The sequence below is a fragment of the Loa loa genome, assembly GCF_000183805.2.
Source record: "Loa loa unplaced genomic scaffold supercont3.9, whole genome shotgun sequence".
NCBI classification, from domain to species: Eukaryota; Metazoa; Nematoda; class Chromadorea; order Rhabditida; family Onchocercidae; genus Loa; species Loa loa.
In genome coordinates this window covers 514,051-526,384 of record NW_018108189.1, presented here as the reverse complement: position 1 = coordinate 526,384, position 12,334 = coordinate 514,051, and the positions used below count along the sequence as shown (strand labels likewise).

Below are 12,334 nucleotides of genomic sequence, written 5' to 3'. Positions count from 1 at the left end.
ATGGAAGGCCTTAACTGAATAGATGTGTATCCCTTCTCTCGGTCAGTGTTTGTGAATAAATGAGAAAGGGAATGAGTGCAAAGGGAAAGAGACGGACATTCTTCTCTCCACTTCATGGTCCGATATGAATCATGAATTTACACAGGCCTTGAAAAGTCTTCCATCCCAAAGGAACATGAACTGAAAATCGATTTGATGAAATGGATGTGGTGGGTACCAACTGAGGAAGAGATAAAATGGTTGCTGGAGAGGTGCTTGCTTCTCCATCTTCTCCTATAGCTCGATAAATGTTTTATGGTGAACCGCTCCCTCCATATTCTCCCATACCTAACGCCCAAGGTCTCTCTGTCCTCCCCCGCACAAACAGCAATCATTAAATTTCCAAGCATATTTCCTTATTTTTTCCAACATTTCGTACAATAATTTTAAATCTCTCTGATTTTCTGGAACTCTTTAGTCCTCCTTCAGTTATCCATGAACAATCTGTTATTCTTACTACCGCTTTCCATCTTCCAACCAATAATATCCTCAAATGTATCGTTCGAATTTCATCAGATCTCCTTAATGTCCTCTTTTCCTCTGGCATCTTAACCAATATTTCATTATCAGATGCACCAGCAGTGTAACGTGTGACACAGCTATTCGACATTTCTTGAAGATGACACCACGACTTATCCTGGATATCACCGAGGATATCGAAACGCCAGCATAGCATCAGAATTTTATTTAAATAACTTTAATTTATGATTCTCATATCCAGATCGTTTTATCGTTTCATCACGCGATTAACCTTTTTTTTTTTAGATGTTATGGTCATTTCTGCCGATACACAGAGCTTGTTTCATCCAGCTCGACTTTCAAAATTATGTTTGAGTACATTATCCATTTTCCAAACTATTTCCTTATCACTACTGCCTGCTAAATGAGTCATAAAATATTTGTGAACTTAAGATGAGCATCAGATCAATTCCACTTATTCTATCAAGTGGTTGGAATTGTATCTAAGTAAAATGGCGATGTTGCACTTCATAGTTCTTTGTCTCTTTACCTTTACTATTTCAATATTTTCACTTTTTTTCTTTTAATAATCTGTACTAGATTAATATTTTGGTTGTTTCTTGGCACTTTTTGAACAAGAAAAGAAAAACTATAACTTATTGGTCAGTAAAACCTTTGGTTTCGATAACGCATACAATAATCATCACATTATGTCTTGTGTTTATGAGAATTCTTTCAAGATTTCTTGAAGATATATCGGGCAAAGCAAAGATATAATCTCGCCTTAACATCCATACCATTGTTCCATTTTCATGCTATTAATGCGATATTTTTGAGCAGAAAATGTTAGAAGAGCTGAAAGGGCTAACCGAACATTTGCTGAGTGAGAAAGGAAACAAGCTGAGATTTACTGGTTTTTTGAGTATGCTCAAAACAGAACGGATTTTATACCTTTAGAAATTAAATTTCCAAATTTCCATGATCAGTCATAGGCAGTCACCTCTGAATCACCCTTTCTAAGAAAAGTTAGAAACTGACATTCAGGAACATAAGGACATAAAGCAGCAATCTTCTAAATTCGTGACCACTTTTATTCAACGGAAGATTATAGATTTCCTGTGAAGAGAGTTAACAAGAGGGTAATCTGATCTTCTTATAATGATAGTTTAGAAATATTTGTAAATAGTTGTAAATTCGATCCATTTTGGTTGTTTATCTCAGAAATGAGCATCCTATTGTTCTCTATGTAGGGATATACTTTTTTGTTCCTTTACACAGCTGTTAACATGTTTTTGGTAAAGAACGAAGAAGAGAATATGTTGATTTACTTCGGGTTCCGGAAGACTACTTTCAAAATCTCTTTTTACAACAACAATTTCATTTCTCACATACATAATTGTTATTGAGGAGCATCATAGAGAAAGGAAAAGAAACCGTATATTGTTTATAAAATATCGAAGTCAAGCGGAATTCTTTTCCCAAAAACTTGATTTTTTGCATCACTGAGACTTAGTTTGCAGTCATAATTGTTGAAAATATATTCCTCAATGTCTTATAGAAAGTAAGTAGGAAGTGAAAAGCTGTTTTGTTCGTAAAGTATATAGATATTAGAGTAATCTATAGATAGTAGAGTAATAAAAATAATCTTACTGGATTTGAATCACATCAGTTCTGGTTAAGAGGTTAGTAATAATGCTAAGTAAAATAAAATATATTTCTTTCTCTAGATCCACCAAACCTTACTTCGCAATAAATTCACGCTGTACTACCTAATATTAACAGGTCTTTCTCACCGGGTATGGACTGTTTATTTTTCTGTATTTTCAATCACAATTTTAGATCATGGCAGCTGCTGGTACAGGTGGTACTGCAACTGCGCCGACTGGAACAGATCAGAATTTTGATTATATGTTTAAACTGCTGATTATTGGTAATTCATCGGTGGGCAAGACTTCATTTCTATTTCGATACTGTGATGACTCTTTTACGTCTGCATTTGTTTCAACAGTTGGCATCGATTTTAAAGTGAAAACAGTGTTTAGAGGAGATAAACGCGTCAAGTTGCAAATATGGGTAAGTACTAATCATACTTATTCCAACATCTCCGCTTCGAAACACAAATACAGTGAATCTAATATATGGTTACTATTCTTTCATATGCTGACTGGAAAAAAAGTCATGAGAAAATCAGCATACGGAAATACTGAATTGAATGGGATGCGGATGGCCTAACTGTATGCTAAGAAACTGCAATAAACTATCGAATTATTTTGGAAATGACAAACTATACAATCTTTGCTGGAAAATTCCCTCTAACTAATAGTCAGATTTTGCAACTTAAAGAGAAAATCAATAGTGAAGCATTTTGCTCCTTAGGTGGCATACTTCACATACCATTGGAAAGAAAAATATTTTATACCAATTTAAAACACCTTCGAATAAATAAGCTTCTTCAAGTCTGGACAATCATTGTCACATTACTCATTATTTTTTCTTTAAATTTGCAGGACACTGCAGGACAAGAACGATATCGGACTATAACAACCGCATATTACCGTGGAGCGATGGGTTTCATCCTTATGTATGACATTACTAACGAAGAGTCATTCAATAGCGTTCAAGACTGGTTCGTTTTTAATTTAAAACCACCCTGTCAACGTTTTTTCTCCTCCCAACAAAATTCAGGTAGAGAAATAAAGCGAAATGGCCGCTCCACCGATTATGCGATATCAATCTATTACTATAACTGTTTCCGTTAAGTGATTTCTTGCCTCCACGAAATAATGTAGCACTTCCAAAATGACCTCTCATTTTCCTTCTTTTTCTGATTCCTTCCTTCTTACCAGCATCAAATTTACTGTAAAATTTCTCTGTGACATTTTACAAAATTGCTTTAGCCCTTGAATTATCACTGCACGGAGATACCATTCGAAGAAAACTTGAAAATATAGCAATCACCCTAAAAATTATATTTATTTTATTGATTCGGATGAATAATCTAATCATTCTTTTTAATCATTTAACGTAACCGCAACGCAATGGTTGAAGTTACTTATGAAGTCTGAAGGTGAAGACCTAATTGGCGTATGAGAGGGTGCCTAAACTGAGATAGACTAACAGTCAGTCTTTCGAAATATTTTTCAATGAAAGGAAGATAATGATATATGTATATATATATATATATACGAATTGTAGGTGCACACAAATCAAGACATATTCGTGGGAAAATGCGCAGGTGGTACTAGTTGGGAATAAATGCGACATGGATGATGAGCGAGTGGTGTCATGTGAACGGGGTAAACAGTTAGCCGATCAACTTGGTATCTGCTGGATTCATTGCTTCATATTTCTTCTAACCATTCAAGAAAACTTGGTTTTTTTTTTTTACAGCTAAGCAATTTGCTGCTTTCGGTTTTGACCTCTGATGATAAACAATTCACAAAAGATGGCACAAGTCTCTTTGTTGTCATGTTGCACGTTAGTAGCATCTTACATCGTCTGGCTGCTAGTCTGTTTATATTGGGCCAAATTTCAGGCTTGTAAGGTGATTCATTTTAGGCTTAGAATTTTTCGAAACATCAGCTAAGGAGAATATAAACGTCAAAGCAGTATTCGAGAAATTGGTAGAGATAATATGTGAGAAAATGGCGGAATCGTTGGATTCGGATCCCGCAGCAACGCATCCTAAAGGACAACGGCTGGATGCACCGAACATGCAGAAGCCATCGTCGTCACAGTGCAACTGCTAACCAATTTTTAAGTCCTCATTCCAGATAGAATATTTCGCGATATTTCATCACCATTATCTAATCCATGGAGATCCATGAATGTCATAGAGTTAGGCAGTCCTCACAATAACTGGATCCTGAGGAGAGTGAATCCTAACTGAATCTGAATTAACTGAACCCTTTAATTAAGTCATTCTTACAGCTTTTACTTTGACTCCATCAGCGCCACCTCTATTTCTTTTTCTTCTATAGAGAGATCATTTTTTAGTTCTAGTCTTATAAATATTTCCTTTGAATTATAAAGCTGGACAGTTGTTTTCCCGTGTAAGTAGTCATTCTGAAGTGTTCTTTTCAACTAATATCAGCCGCTTAAGTCACTAAATTTCATCTTTTCCAACAATTCCTCGACTTAAAAGAAGATTTCAATTAATACAAGTTAATGAGCGGAAATGGTAGTAAGTCCTTATTGTGGTAGTACCGAAAAACCGATACCTTAATTCATACTTTAAGGCATAACAAGTACTTTGTGGTAGCACAGTAACTGCAAGAAAATTAGTGAATAGTTTATTTGCTTTTATGTGTTACCATCATTTCATTAGTTAAGAAAGGATATTTCATAAAGGATTATCAGAGCTTCTGGATATAACAGTCCCTGATCTTCGCTTTTCCTTCATCCTTGTTTTTATCTATCTCTTTCAAATTAATATTCAATAATAAAGCAGCTTATTTAATTGAGACGAGAAATTGTTTTTATTTTATCTACTGGTTTGGTGTTGTCTGGAGAAATGCATCTCAACCAGAGCTTCTAATTTTACACCATTTTTATTTCCCACCACCTTTTTTCGTGTTTCCATATTAGTTCTCTTCTTTCAACCTTAACTAATCCAATCTGGCTTACTCAATTTGATTTCAGGATTAATCTGTTGCTTCTTTACTACCTGTTCCGTAAAAATTTTTTAATATTTCTACTTTTATTATATCGTACTATTTATTACACATTGTTTTAGACTGCCAATTATGATTTAGCCAAAATAAAAGGATGGAAATGGGAACATGGTGAGAGTACATGTTGACGGTTGTCATCGAATCACCTGAAGTTCCAGGGACTATTTTCAGTTGACCCCACAGTGTCTTTACTTATCTCTATTTATCTGTCCATTAATAGAAAATAATGGATTCAATTGTACAATGGGAATAATAACTTGCTAAATTCATCAAAAAAATGTTCATTCTGCTAACTAATCATCAGCGTAGCTTTATAAAGTATGCTCTGTGATTTCCATCTATCTTCAAGTGCAGTGTTATAATAGTTCAGATATGTATGCGTATATATTTATAAATTCGGATTTTATCAACTTTTTTGAAAGTTAAACTCTTAAATGTTTGCTACATATAAACGTACTGTTAATCCGTGGAAAGCATAAATCAAAAATATTGCAGCTATTGCCACTATCAGGATATAATAACAATATCTGTTGGCTAAGTATGCAAACATATATAAAAGTGACAGAGATATAGTGACATCCAATACTTCATTCTCGTAATAAAACGAGATGAGGTACTCACCACAGCAACACTAAAAAGTAGTTTTCCAATAGCAAAGTAAGACAAATGAAGTGAAAAAATAATGGTGAGAATTTACTTTTGCATTGTCGAAATTCCGATTGAGCGAATAACTTGATGTGAAAAATTTTCTTTACAAAATCGTTAGTCATATCTGTGATGTGGTTTGGCTAATTTGTATCGCTTTCACTGGTGATTCCTCTATTGGACGTTCCATTCATTGATGCGATTTTCGCTTATCCTTTCTCATCGCTACCATCGGGAACCCATAGTCAGAACATACCTTTGATTACTCCAACTCAACGTAGATGTATAATCAGCGTGTACTTATTACTACCAGTACATTTCATCTATTTATTTATCATTTTTTTATTTCCTAGCATAAAACTGGATAACATGACTAAAAAAACCATACAATACTTCTGTAGGAAAAATTGAAACAAAAATTTTTGGTTTGTCGGATTTGATTTGGAAGGGTTTGTTCTTAGACACAGAGAATATTTTGAGAAGGTATTCTTCTTTGGTTCAGGAGGAAGTTATTAATTCGCATAGGATAGTAGTAAACATATCGAAGAGTAGAGGATATAAAGTATGGTGGAGTCCTTGGTTGAGTATTTGAAAAAGAAATGACCATCTAGTTATAGCTTTGAGTATATATAGAATTTTAATTAACACAAAGCATATTTGGTGGGAGTGGTTTATAACAAACATTACATCAAATATTCCTTTGGGTGAAAAAAGACTGTCGAGATCCGATTACAACAAAGGATCTATTTGCAACATTAAACATTGCAATTAAGATTGGTTTAAGATATTTAAAATTTGCGACAACTTCATCCCTTGATAATTCCAATTAAGAAGCAGCTGGACTAAGAAGTTAAATTTCATAATGGGGCCACGTGAAATTTCAGCATTAAGTTGGCTTCAATTGGAAGGGTTGAAGTAGGGAATATTATTGGTTGCTACCTTTGGCAGGTATTTTCTGGATTAGCAGAGGCTTCTAGTCAGGAAACATGGATACAGAAGAGGATGATGGGATGGAAAGTTTTGACATCAACGAACGAGATTTGGAGTATGCGTTAAATCCGGGTTATCGTCGCGGATTATCAAAGAATCAACAACTATACGGTAATGCTTTCATTCACTGTGCTGCTCTTATGGACGAACAACAGAAAGGAAATAGATAGTGGACGAACAACAGAAAAAAATAGACACGTCAAGTGTTTTTTTTGTCGTTATATAGTCAACCAGAACCTCTTTTTAGACTTTTTCGAAGTTTATTACCTTCTTGACAATGCTTAAATATATGGATAGACAGAAAGTTCGTTCTTCAGCACTTCGTTTTCATCTTGGCTGATTGATTGCTGTATTTCAGGCATTTGGGCTGATCGTGAGGAAAGTGATAGCGAGGATGTGCGTGCCGGGTTCGGTTCAAAAGGCTCAAAGAAACAAAGTAAAAATTATTCCGCTCCAGTGACATTTGTCAGTGGTGGTATAAAACACGGCAATACAATTGAAAGGGAGGTTTGTTATTTTTTACATGGTTCTTTTTCTTTAGACTTAATAATCAGTATTTTGATGACAACCATTATAGACAAAGGTTGTATTACTGCTTGTTCCAGTCGTATACCGTCAAAGATCCATTGTTATTAGGGCATATACCATAATTACAGAATAAAAATGATGATGATGATGATGCAGTGGATGATGAACCAGTTTCTCTAGCAAGACCACGACGGTCATTCCGTCGGCAGACAGGTGCAAATGTTTTTGCCGGACTTCGTTTGTCGTAAGTCTTCGACATGCTTCTGAAATGTTTTAAATTAATACTAAGCATTAAGCTGTAAACTGATAATATGTTTTGAGGTCAACGCATAGTGTGGTGGATCCTGATAAATTCGCAGATTGGGCGAAGCATTCCAAATCTGACGTGATTATGAAAATGATGCGTAAAATGGGTTACGTACCGGGACAAGGACTGGGTGCAAATAAACAAGGTATTGTAGAACCCATTCAAGCGGTTCTTCGGCCAGGGAGGGCAGCTGTGGGTGCCTATGGAAGAGAATCCAAAGGGCCGAACTATGGAGGTTGGTCTAAATTACTGGCTGTTTTGATATGTTTTTTGTGTAAAATAAGCTGGAATTTTTATTTTAAAGAAATCTTTGAATAGAATTTGAGGGCATAAAATTTTGGGACTTTTCAAAGTTTTTGAGCTGCCGATATTGACTTTGGTTTAATGTTATTGTAATAATACTTCGGTTCGTTTCAGAATCGGCCGGGGAAACACAAAAGAGAGTAGAAAGCGGTAACGATGATGACAAAGTCGAAGAACCAACGAGAAGGGGGAATTGGAAGAAGAATGGTTCCAAGAAAAGTGTGAAATACCAATATAAAACGATTGATGAAGTGATTGCCGAAGGCGGACCACTCAAGCAACGATTTAGCAGTGGAAGTAGTGGTGTCAAGGTATAGTCTACTTTTGATTTTTCTGAAATCTATTATTAGTGGAAGCTTCAATAAGGGTCTTTTCAATTATGCTAAAATATATTACTCCACTGCGTATATTTATTCAGCATCGTTACTGTTATTTCATCATTTAAGTAAAATCCCTTCAGTGATTTAAATCTTTATTACAATCTTTTTTCTTAGGTTATCGACATGACAGGGAAGGAACAAAAAGTTTATTCCGGTTATGATGCCTATGCAGCTAAAACGAGGTATTGATTGAGGTTTAATATAACTTTCATTATTTTATGGGGTTGTGAAAGAAAGAAGATTTTTCCAGAGCAGTCGCAGAAGCACAAGTGGAGTGTCTTGCATTTGATGTGCCAGAATTAATGCATAATTTGAATTTGTTAATCAACGAGACTGAAGAAACAATACGTCACAATGATCGGCAATTGCGCTTCCTAAGAGTACGAAGTATTGCTGATTTGTGGTTCGTCGTCGTAACTCAACCTCACGGACTTCTTTATTTTCCTATGATGGCTTCTGTGTTATCTGCCAACCTATCACTTTGGGTTGAAGCTTTTATTGTAACAATTAGTAACGGGCACAAATAATAGGCGGCTGCTAAATTATGGGGATTGATAATGGACTTTTTTAGGATCAAACAGCAGCACTCGAAAATGATAGCGTACAGATACAGGCTGCTTTGTTGAAAGAACGCGAGGAGCAGAAACGGGTGGAAGAGCTGAATGACTTATTGGAAAGGTTCGCATTACTGTGTGATAAAGTTACGTTCCCTTCTCAGAAAACATGAAGAAGACAGCATAATTCGCGAAAAGTAATAGAAGAGTACTTTGCTATCCATGATCCTGCTTTTTCTCGAAATCCTGAGTTCGAAACTAAATTTGTGGTTTTGTCGATTTGTGATCATTTCCAGGTTTTCCGCGAAAAGTGATGAGGAGAGTGTAACGCTTGATGATTGTCGGAAATTATTTCAGAAAATGCAGACAGAATTCTTTGAGGAATATCGTTTGTTCAGATTGGAAGAAATAGCTGTTGCAAGCGTTTTACCACTCGTAATTTTCGACCATCCTAACTAAAGCTATTCACATTTTACAAATATCTTTTCAATTTATTTAATTACTTTTTAACATTTCCTAAGAACTTTGTTTAATAGATTTCAGTACTATTATAGATTCAGCATTATTTCCTAACATGGAATGCTCTTAATGATGAGCAAATGAGTCACGGTATCGCGTTGATGAGTGAGTGGAAAAGGGTACTGGAAATCGAACAGCGTAGTGTATTCAACGTTACTAGAAGTTTAGGTATAGTATGTCTTATTCTAGAATATATTTTAAGGTACTGAAATTTTAAAGTACTGAAAAATGAGTTTAGCAGATTTAAGAGCCCAAAAGTGAAACGCAACAATGAAGTCATAGAAAATTTTAAAGGTACAACTAGTTACGTAAACTTAGTTACGTAAATTATGAAATATAGTCGCAACATACAATAGTGCAATAAAGCCTAGGCGTGTTTGATGACTTCCACCGCCGCGTTTCACTTTTGCGCTCTTAAATTTGTTAAACTCATTAAATTTTCTATTTTATATGTATTTATGAAAGTAAAAGGGGAAAGAAATGCGTTTCCTTTCATTTGTACTCCCATATCGCTATAGAATTCTAGAAAATCTCTCACCCTTTGATCGACTTCTTTGGGATGGATGGATGCCAGTGATGAGGAAAATTGCTTTGCGGTGGAATCCACGAGACGACCCTCAATCGATGTTACATGTCGTTGAAAAATGGCTACCTCTGCTACCTTTATGGATGCGCGAGAATCTTTTAGAACAAGTTAGTTCAGAACAGTAAAAAAATCCAAAATAATTCGAAGAATTCAGTAAATCCTTCTATGTTTTCTTTTGGATCATTAGTTATGATGAGTTTGATAGCCTTACGATGCGCTCGTCACAGATTATAATACCGCGAATAGCCACTCAAGTGGACGAATGGAATCCTCTGACAGATCGCATACCTATTCATACATGGTTGCACCCATGGCTGGATGTAATGGGTGATCGGCTTCAACCGATCTTCTCCCCGATTAGACAGAAATTGGCCAAAGCATTAAAAGAATGGAATCCAACGGATAGAAGGTTACTTGCTTTATATCCATAATTGAGATCTGTGTACAAACAAATTCTGTCCTACTTATTAATTTCTAATTTCACATATTAGCTGTATACAAAATACAAAGTTTGTCGAACTGTTTAATAAAGGTCATGTTTCAGTTAATCATCTATTATTTTAGTGCCTTGTCCATGCTTCGACCATGGAAAGGTTGTTTCGCATCGGCAACTATGTCTGCTTTTCTGGCAATGAACATCATACCCAAACTTGAGAAGGCCTTGCAAGAAATGATATACGACCCTACAAAAAATCATGTGTGTTGTAACTTATGGTTTACACTTTCCAGTTCTAGCTTTTTTTGATGGAAGTTTGACTTATTTATTATATTTCCCGTACATTTCCCGATCTTCAGCGGTACGATGAATTTTATGCAACGCTGGACTGGGTTGAATTGATCGGTACGGAGGGTATTGCAGCTGTATTAGTACGTAGTTTCTTCCCAAAGGTAATTTGATGGTTTGTGATTTTGCTGCGGAAACATTCCTTTGCTGTCATAGATCAGAGAAATAACTTTTTCCAGTGGTATGAAACATTGTGCATTTGGTTGGAATCTCCGCGCGTAGTACCTCAGGAGGTGGTAGTGTGGTATAATGAATGGAAAAGTCGTTTCCCGGTTGAAATTTCTTCATTGATTATTATCCAAGGTACAAATTTTATTCTAGAAATGTTTTTTTTTTTGACTAATTTTCTCTCATGGTAGTATTTCAGAGCAATTAAAGCGTGCACTCATTGCAATGAAGCATGCTCAACAAGGCCTCCATCTCCCAAAAGAAATGCAGCCACCTTTACCACCTCCGGAACCGGTCTCCGGAATGTACAACCCTGCACCACCGAGAATACAACCCCCACCCCCTCATCTTTCTTTCAAGGTTTGAATTTTACTTTCTCTCCCTTCATGCGATTTTTTAAATTTTATGCAGTTCATCTATTTGTCCATGTATTCACTATCTATATATATATACATCCGTTCCAATAAATACAACTGGCAAAATTTGAGGACTACGGCAAGTACCATAATTTCTCCAAATATGACATCCTCCCTTCAAGTTTTCTTTCTTGAGTTTCTTAAGGGAAACTCTTATTACAAGAAATACGGAAACATTGCTACAGAAATACGCATAAAAGAAATGACACTCTCAGGTTGTATGCTTTCACCTCGACTTAACTGACCCATTTTATAGATATTCGAACTGTGCGATTTTCAGGATTTGGTAGAATTAAGGGCACGTGAAGCGGGCGTTTTGTTCGTACCTCAGCTGAATAAGTTCCGAGAGGGGAAGCCTGTTTATTGGTTTGGTAATGTATCTATTTACATCGATCGGAATGTAATTTTTGGTTTCAACGTCGAGACACAGCAGTGGTCACCAATCGGATTAGATCACTTGCTAAGTATATGCTAATTAGTTTTTTTTGGGAGGTAGACTTTCTGATTAATTGGTTGCAGTTGAGACGCCATAAATGTAGGCTTGCTTCTCATCCTTTCCATATTGAACCTCCATCCATTCTTGAAATTCAGCTTTAAATATCATTTCGTACCTATTATTGTCTCTCTGTAAAAATCACTGTTTATTGAAATCTGACCTTAAGCCTCCACCCATTCTTAAACTTCAGCTTTAAATATCACTTCGTACCTATTATTGCCTCTCTGTAAAAATTACGTTTACCTACGTTTATTGAAATCTGACCTTAAATGCCTGACAAGTCATCCGCGCGAAGGTGGGTAACGCGGTAAATACACCGGCAGGTCAGGAACGTTGGAAAACTGCTTAGTTTGTACCTTCTGTTGAAAAAATTTTACAGTTCCCTTGATAAAATCTTTTTGCTGATTGAATTCCTGAGTTTTTAAAACCAGATGGTGTAAAAGTGGAGGCCACGTGAGAAGTACTCGTAACACCTTCATCCAGCAAG

General features: G+C 35.8%; 3 protein-coding genes across 3 annotated transcripts; 2 read left to right on the top strand and 1 right to left on the bottom strand.

Annotated features, from left to right (window-relative positions):
• Positions 1-129: 129 nt before the first annotated feature.
• LOAG_03144 (hypothetical protein) lies at positions 130-715 on the bottom strand (the record flags this gene model as incomplete). Its single annotated transcript, XM_003138681.1, has 2 exons — positions 130-273; positions 497-715. The coding sequence occupies 2 exons, from the start codon at positions 713-715 to the stop codon at positions 130-132; spliced, it is 363 nt and encodes a 120-aa protein (XP_003138729.1).
• Positions 716-2,329: 1,614 nt separating this feature from the next.
• Positions 2,330-4,453, top strand: LOAG_03143 (Ras-like protein Rab-3). The gene is made up of 4 exons (XM_003138680.2): positions 2,330-2,571; positions 3,006-3,124; positions 3,694-3,818; positions 4,057-4,453. Exons 1-4 carry the CDS (start codon positions 2,341-2,343, stop codon positions 4,245-4,247), a joined length of 666 nt encoding a protein of 221 aa, XP_003138728.1. The 5' UTR covers positions 2,330-2,340; the 3' UTR covers positions 4,248-4,453.
• A 2,219-nt stretch (positions 4,454-6,672) lies between these two features.
• On the top strand, positions 6,673-12,252 carry LOAG_03142 (septin and tuftelin-interacting protein 1 STIP). The gene is made up of 17 exons (XM_020446227.1): positions 6,673-6,917; positions 7,165-7,313; positions 7,463-7,578; positions 7,656-7,876; positions 8,059-8,255; positions 8,439-8,506; positions 8,575-8,704; positions 8,896-9,002; positions 9,175-9,313; positions 9,433-9,565; positions 9,924-10,090; positions 10,211-10,392; positions 10,548-10,680; positions 10,779-10,871; positions 10,947-11,070; positions 11,135-11,295; positions 11,632-12,252. The coding sequence occupies exons 1-17, from the start codon at positions 6,803-6,805 to the stop codon at positions 11,824-11,826; spliced, it is 2,430 nt and encodes an 809-aa protein (XP_020303406.1). The 5' UTR covers positions 6,673-6,802; the 3' UTR covers positions 11,827-12,252.
• Positions 12,253-12,334: the final 82 nt, after the last annotated feature.

Excerpts from the sequence above, each read along its gene's own strand:
- LOAG_03143 (XM_003138680.2), top strand. The coding sequence starts at position 2,341 with ATGGCAGCTGCTGGTACAGGTGGTACTGCAACTGCGCCGACTGGAACA. Across the intron at positions 2,572-3,005 it reads GCGTCAAGTTGCAAATATGG|GACACTGCAGGACAAGAACG; the intron begins GTAAGTACTAAT and ends TTAAATTTGCAG. Across the intron at positions 3,125-3,693 it reads TTCAATAGCGTTCAAGACTG|GTGCACACAAATCAAGACAT; the intron begins GTTCGTTTTTAA and ends TACGAATTGTAG.
- LOAG_03142 (XM_020446227.1), top strand. The coding sequence starts at position 6,803 with ATGGATACAGAAGAGGATGATGGGATGGAAAGTTTTGACATCAACGAA. Across the intron at positions 8,256-8,438 it reads GTGGAAGTAGTGGTGTCAAG|GTTATCGACATGACAGGGAA; the intron begins GTATAGTCTACT and ends CTTTTTTCTTAG. Across the intron at positions 9,314-9,432 it reads TTGCAAGCGTTTTACCACTC|ATTCAGCATTATTTCCTAAC; the intron begins GTAATTTTCGAC and ends GTACTATTATAG.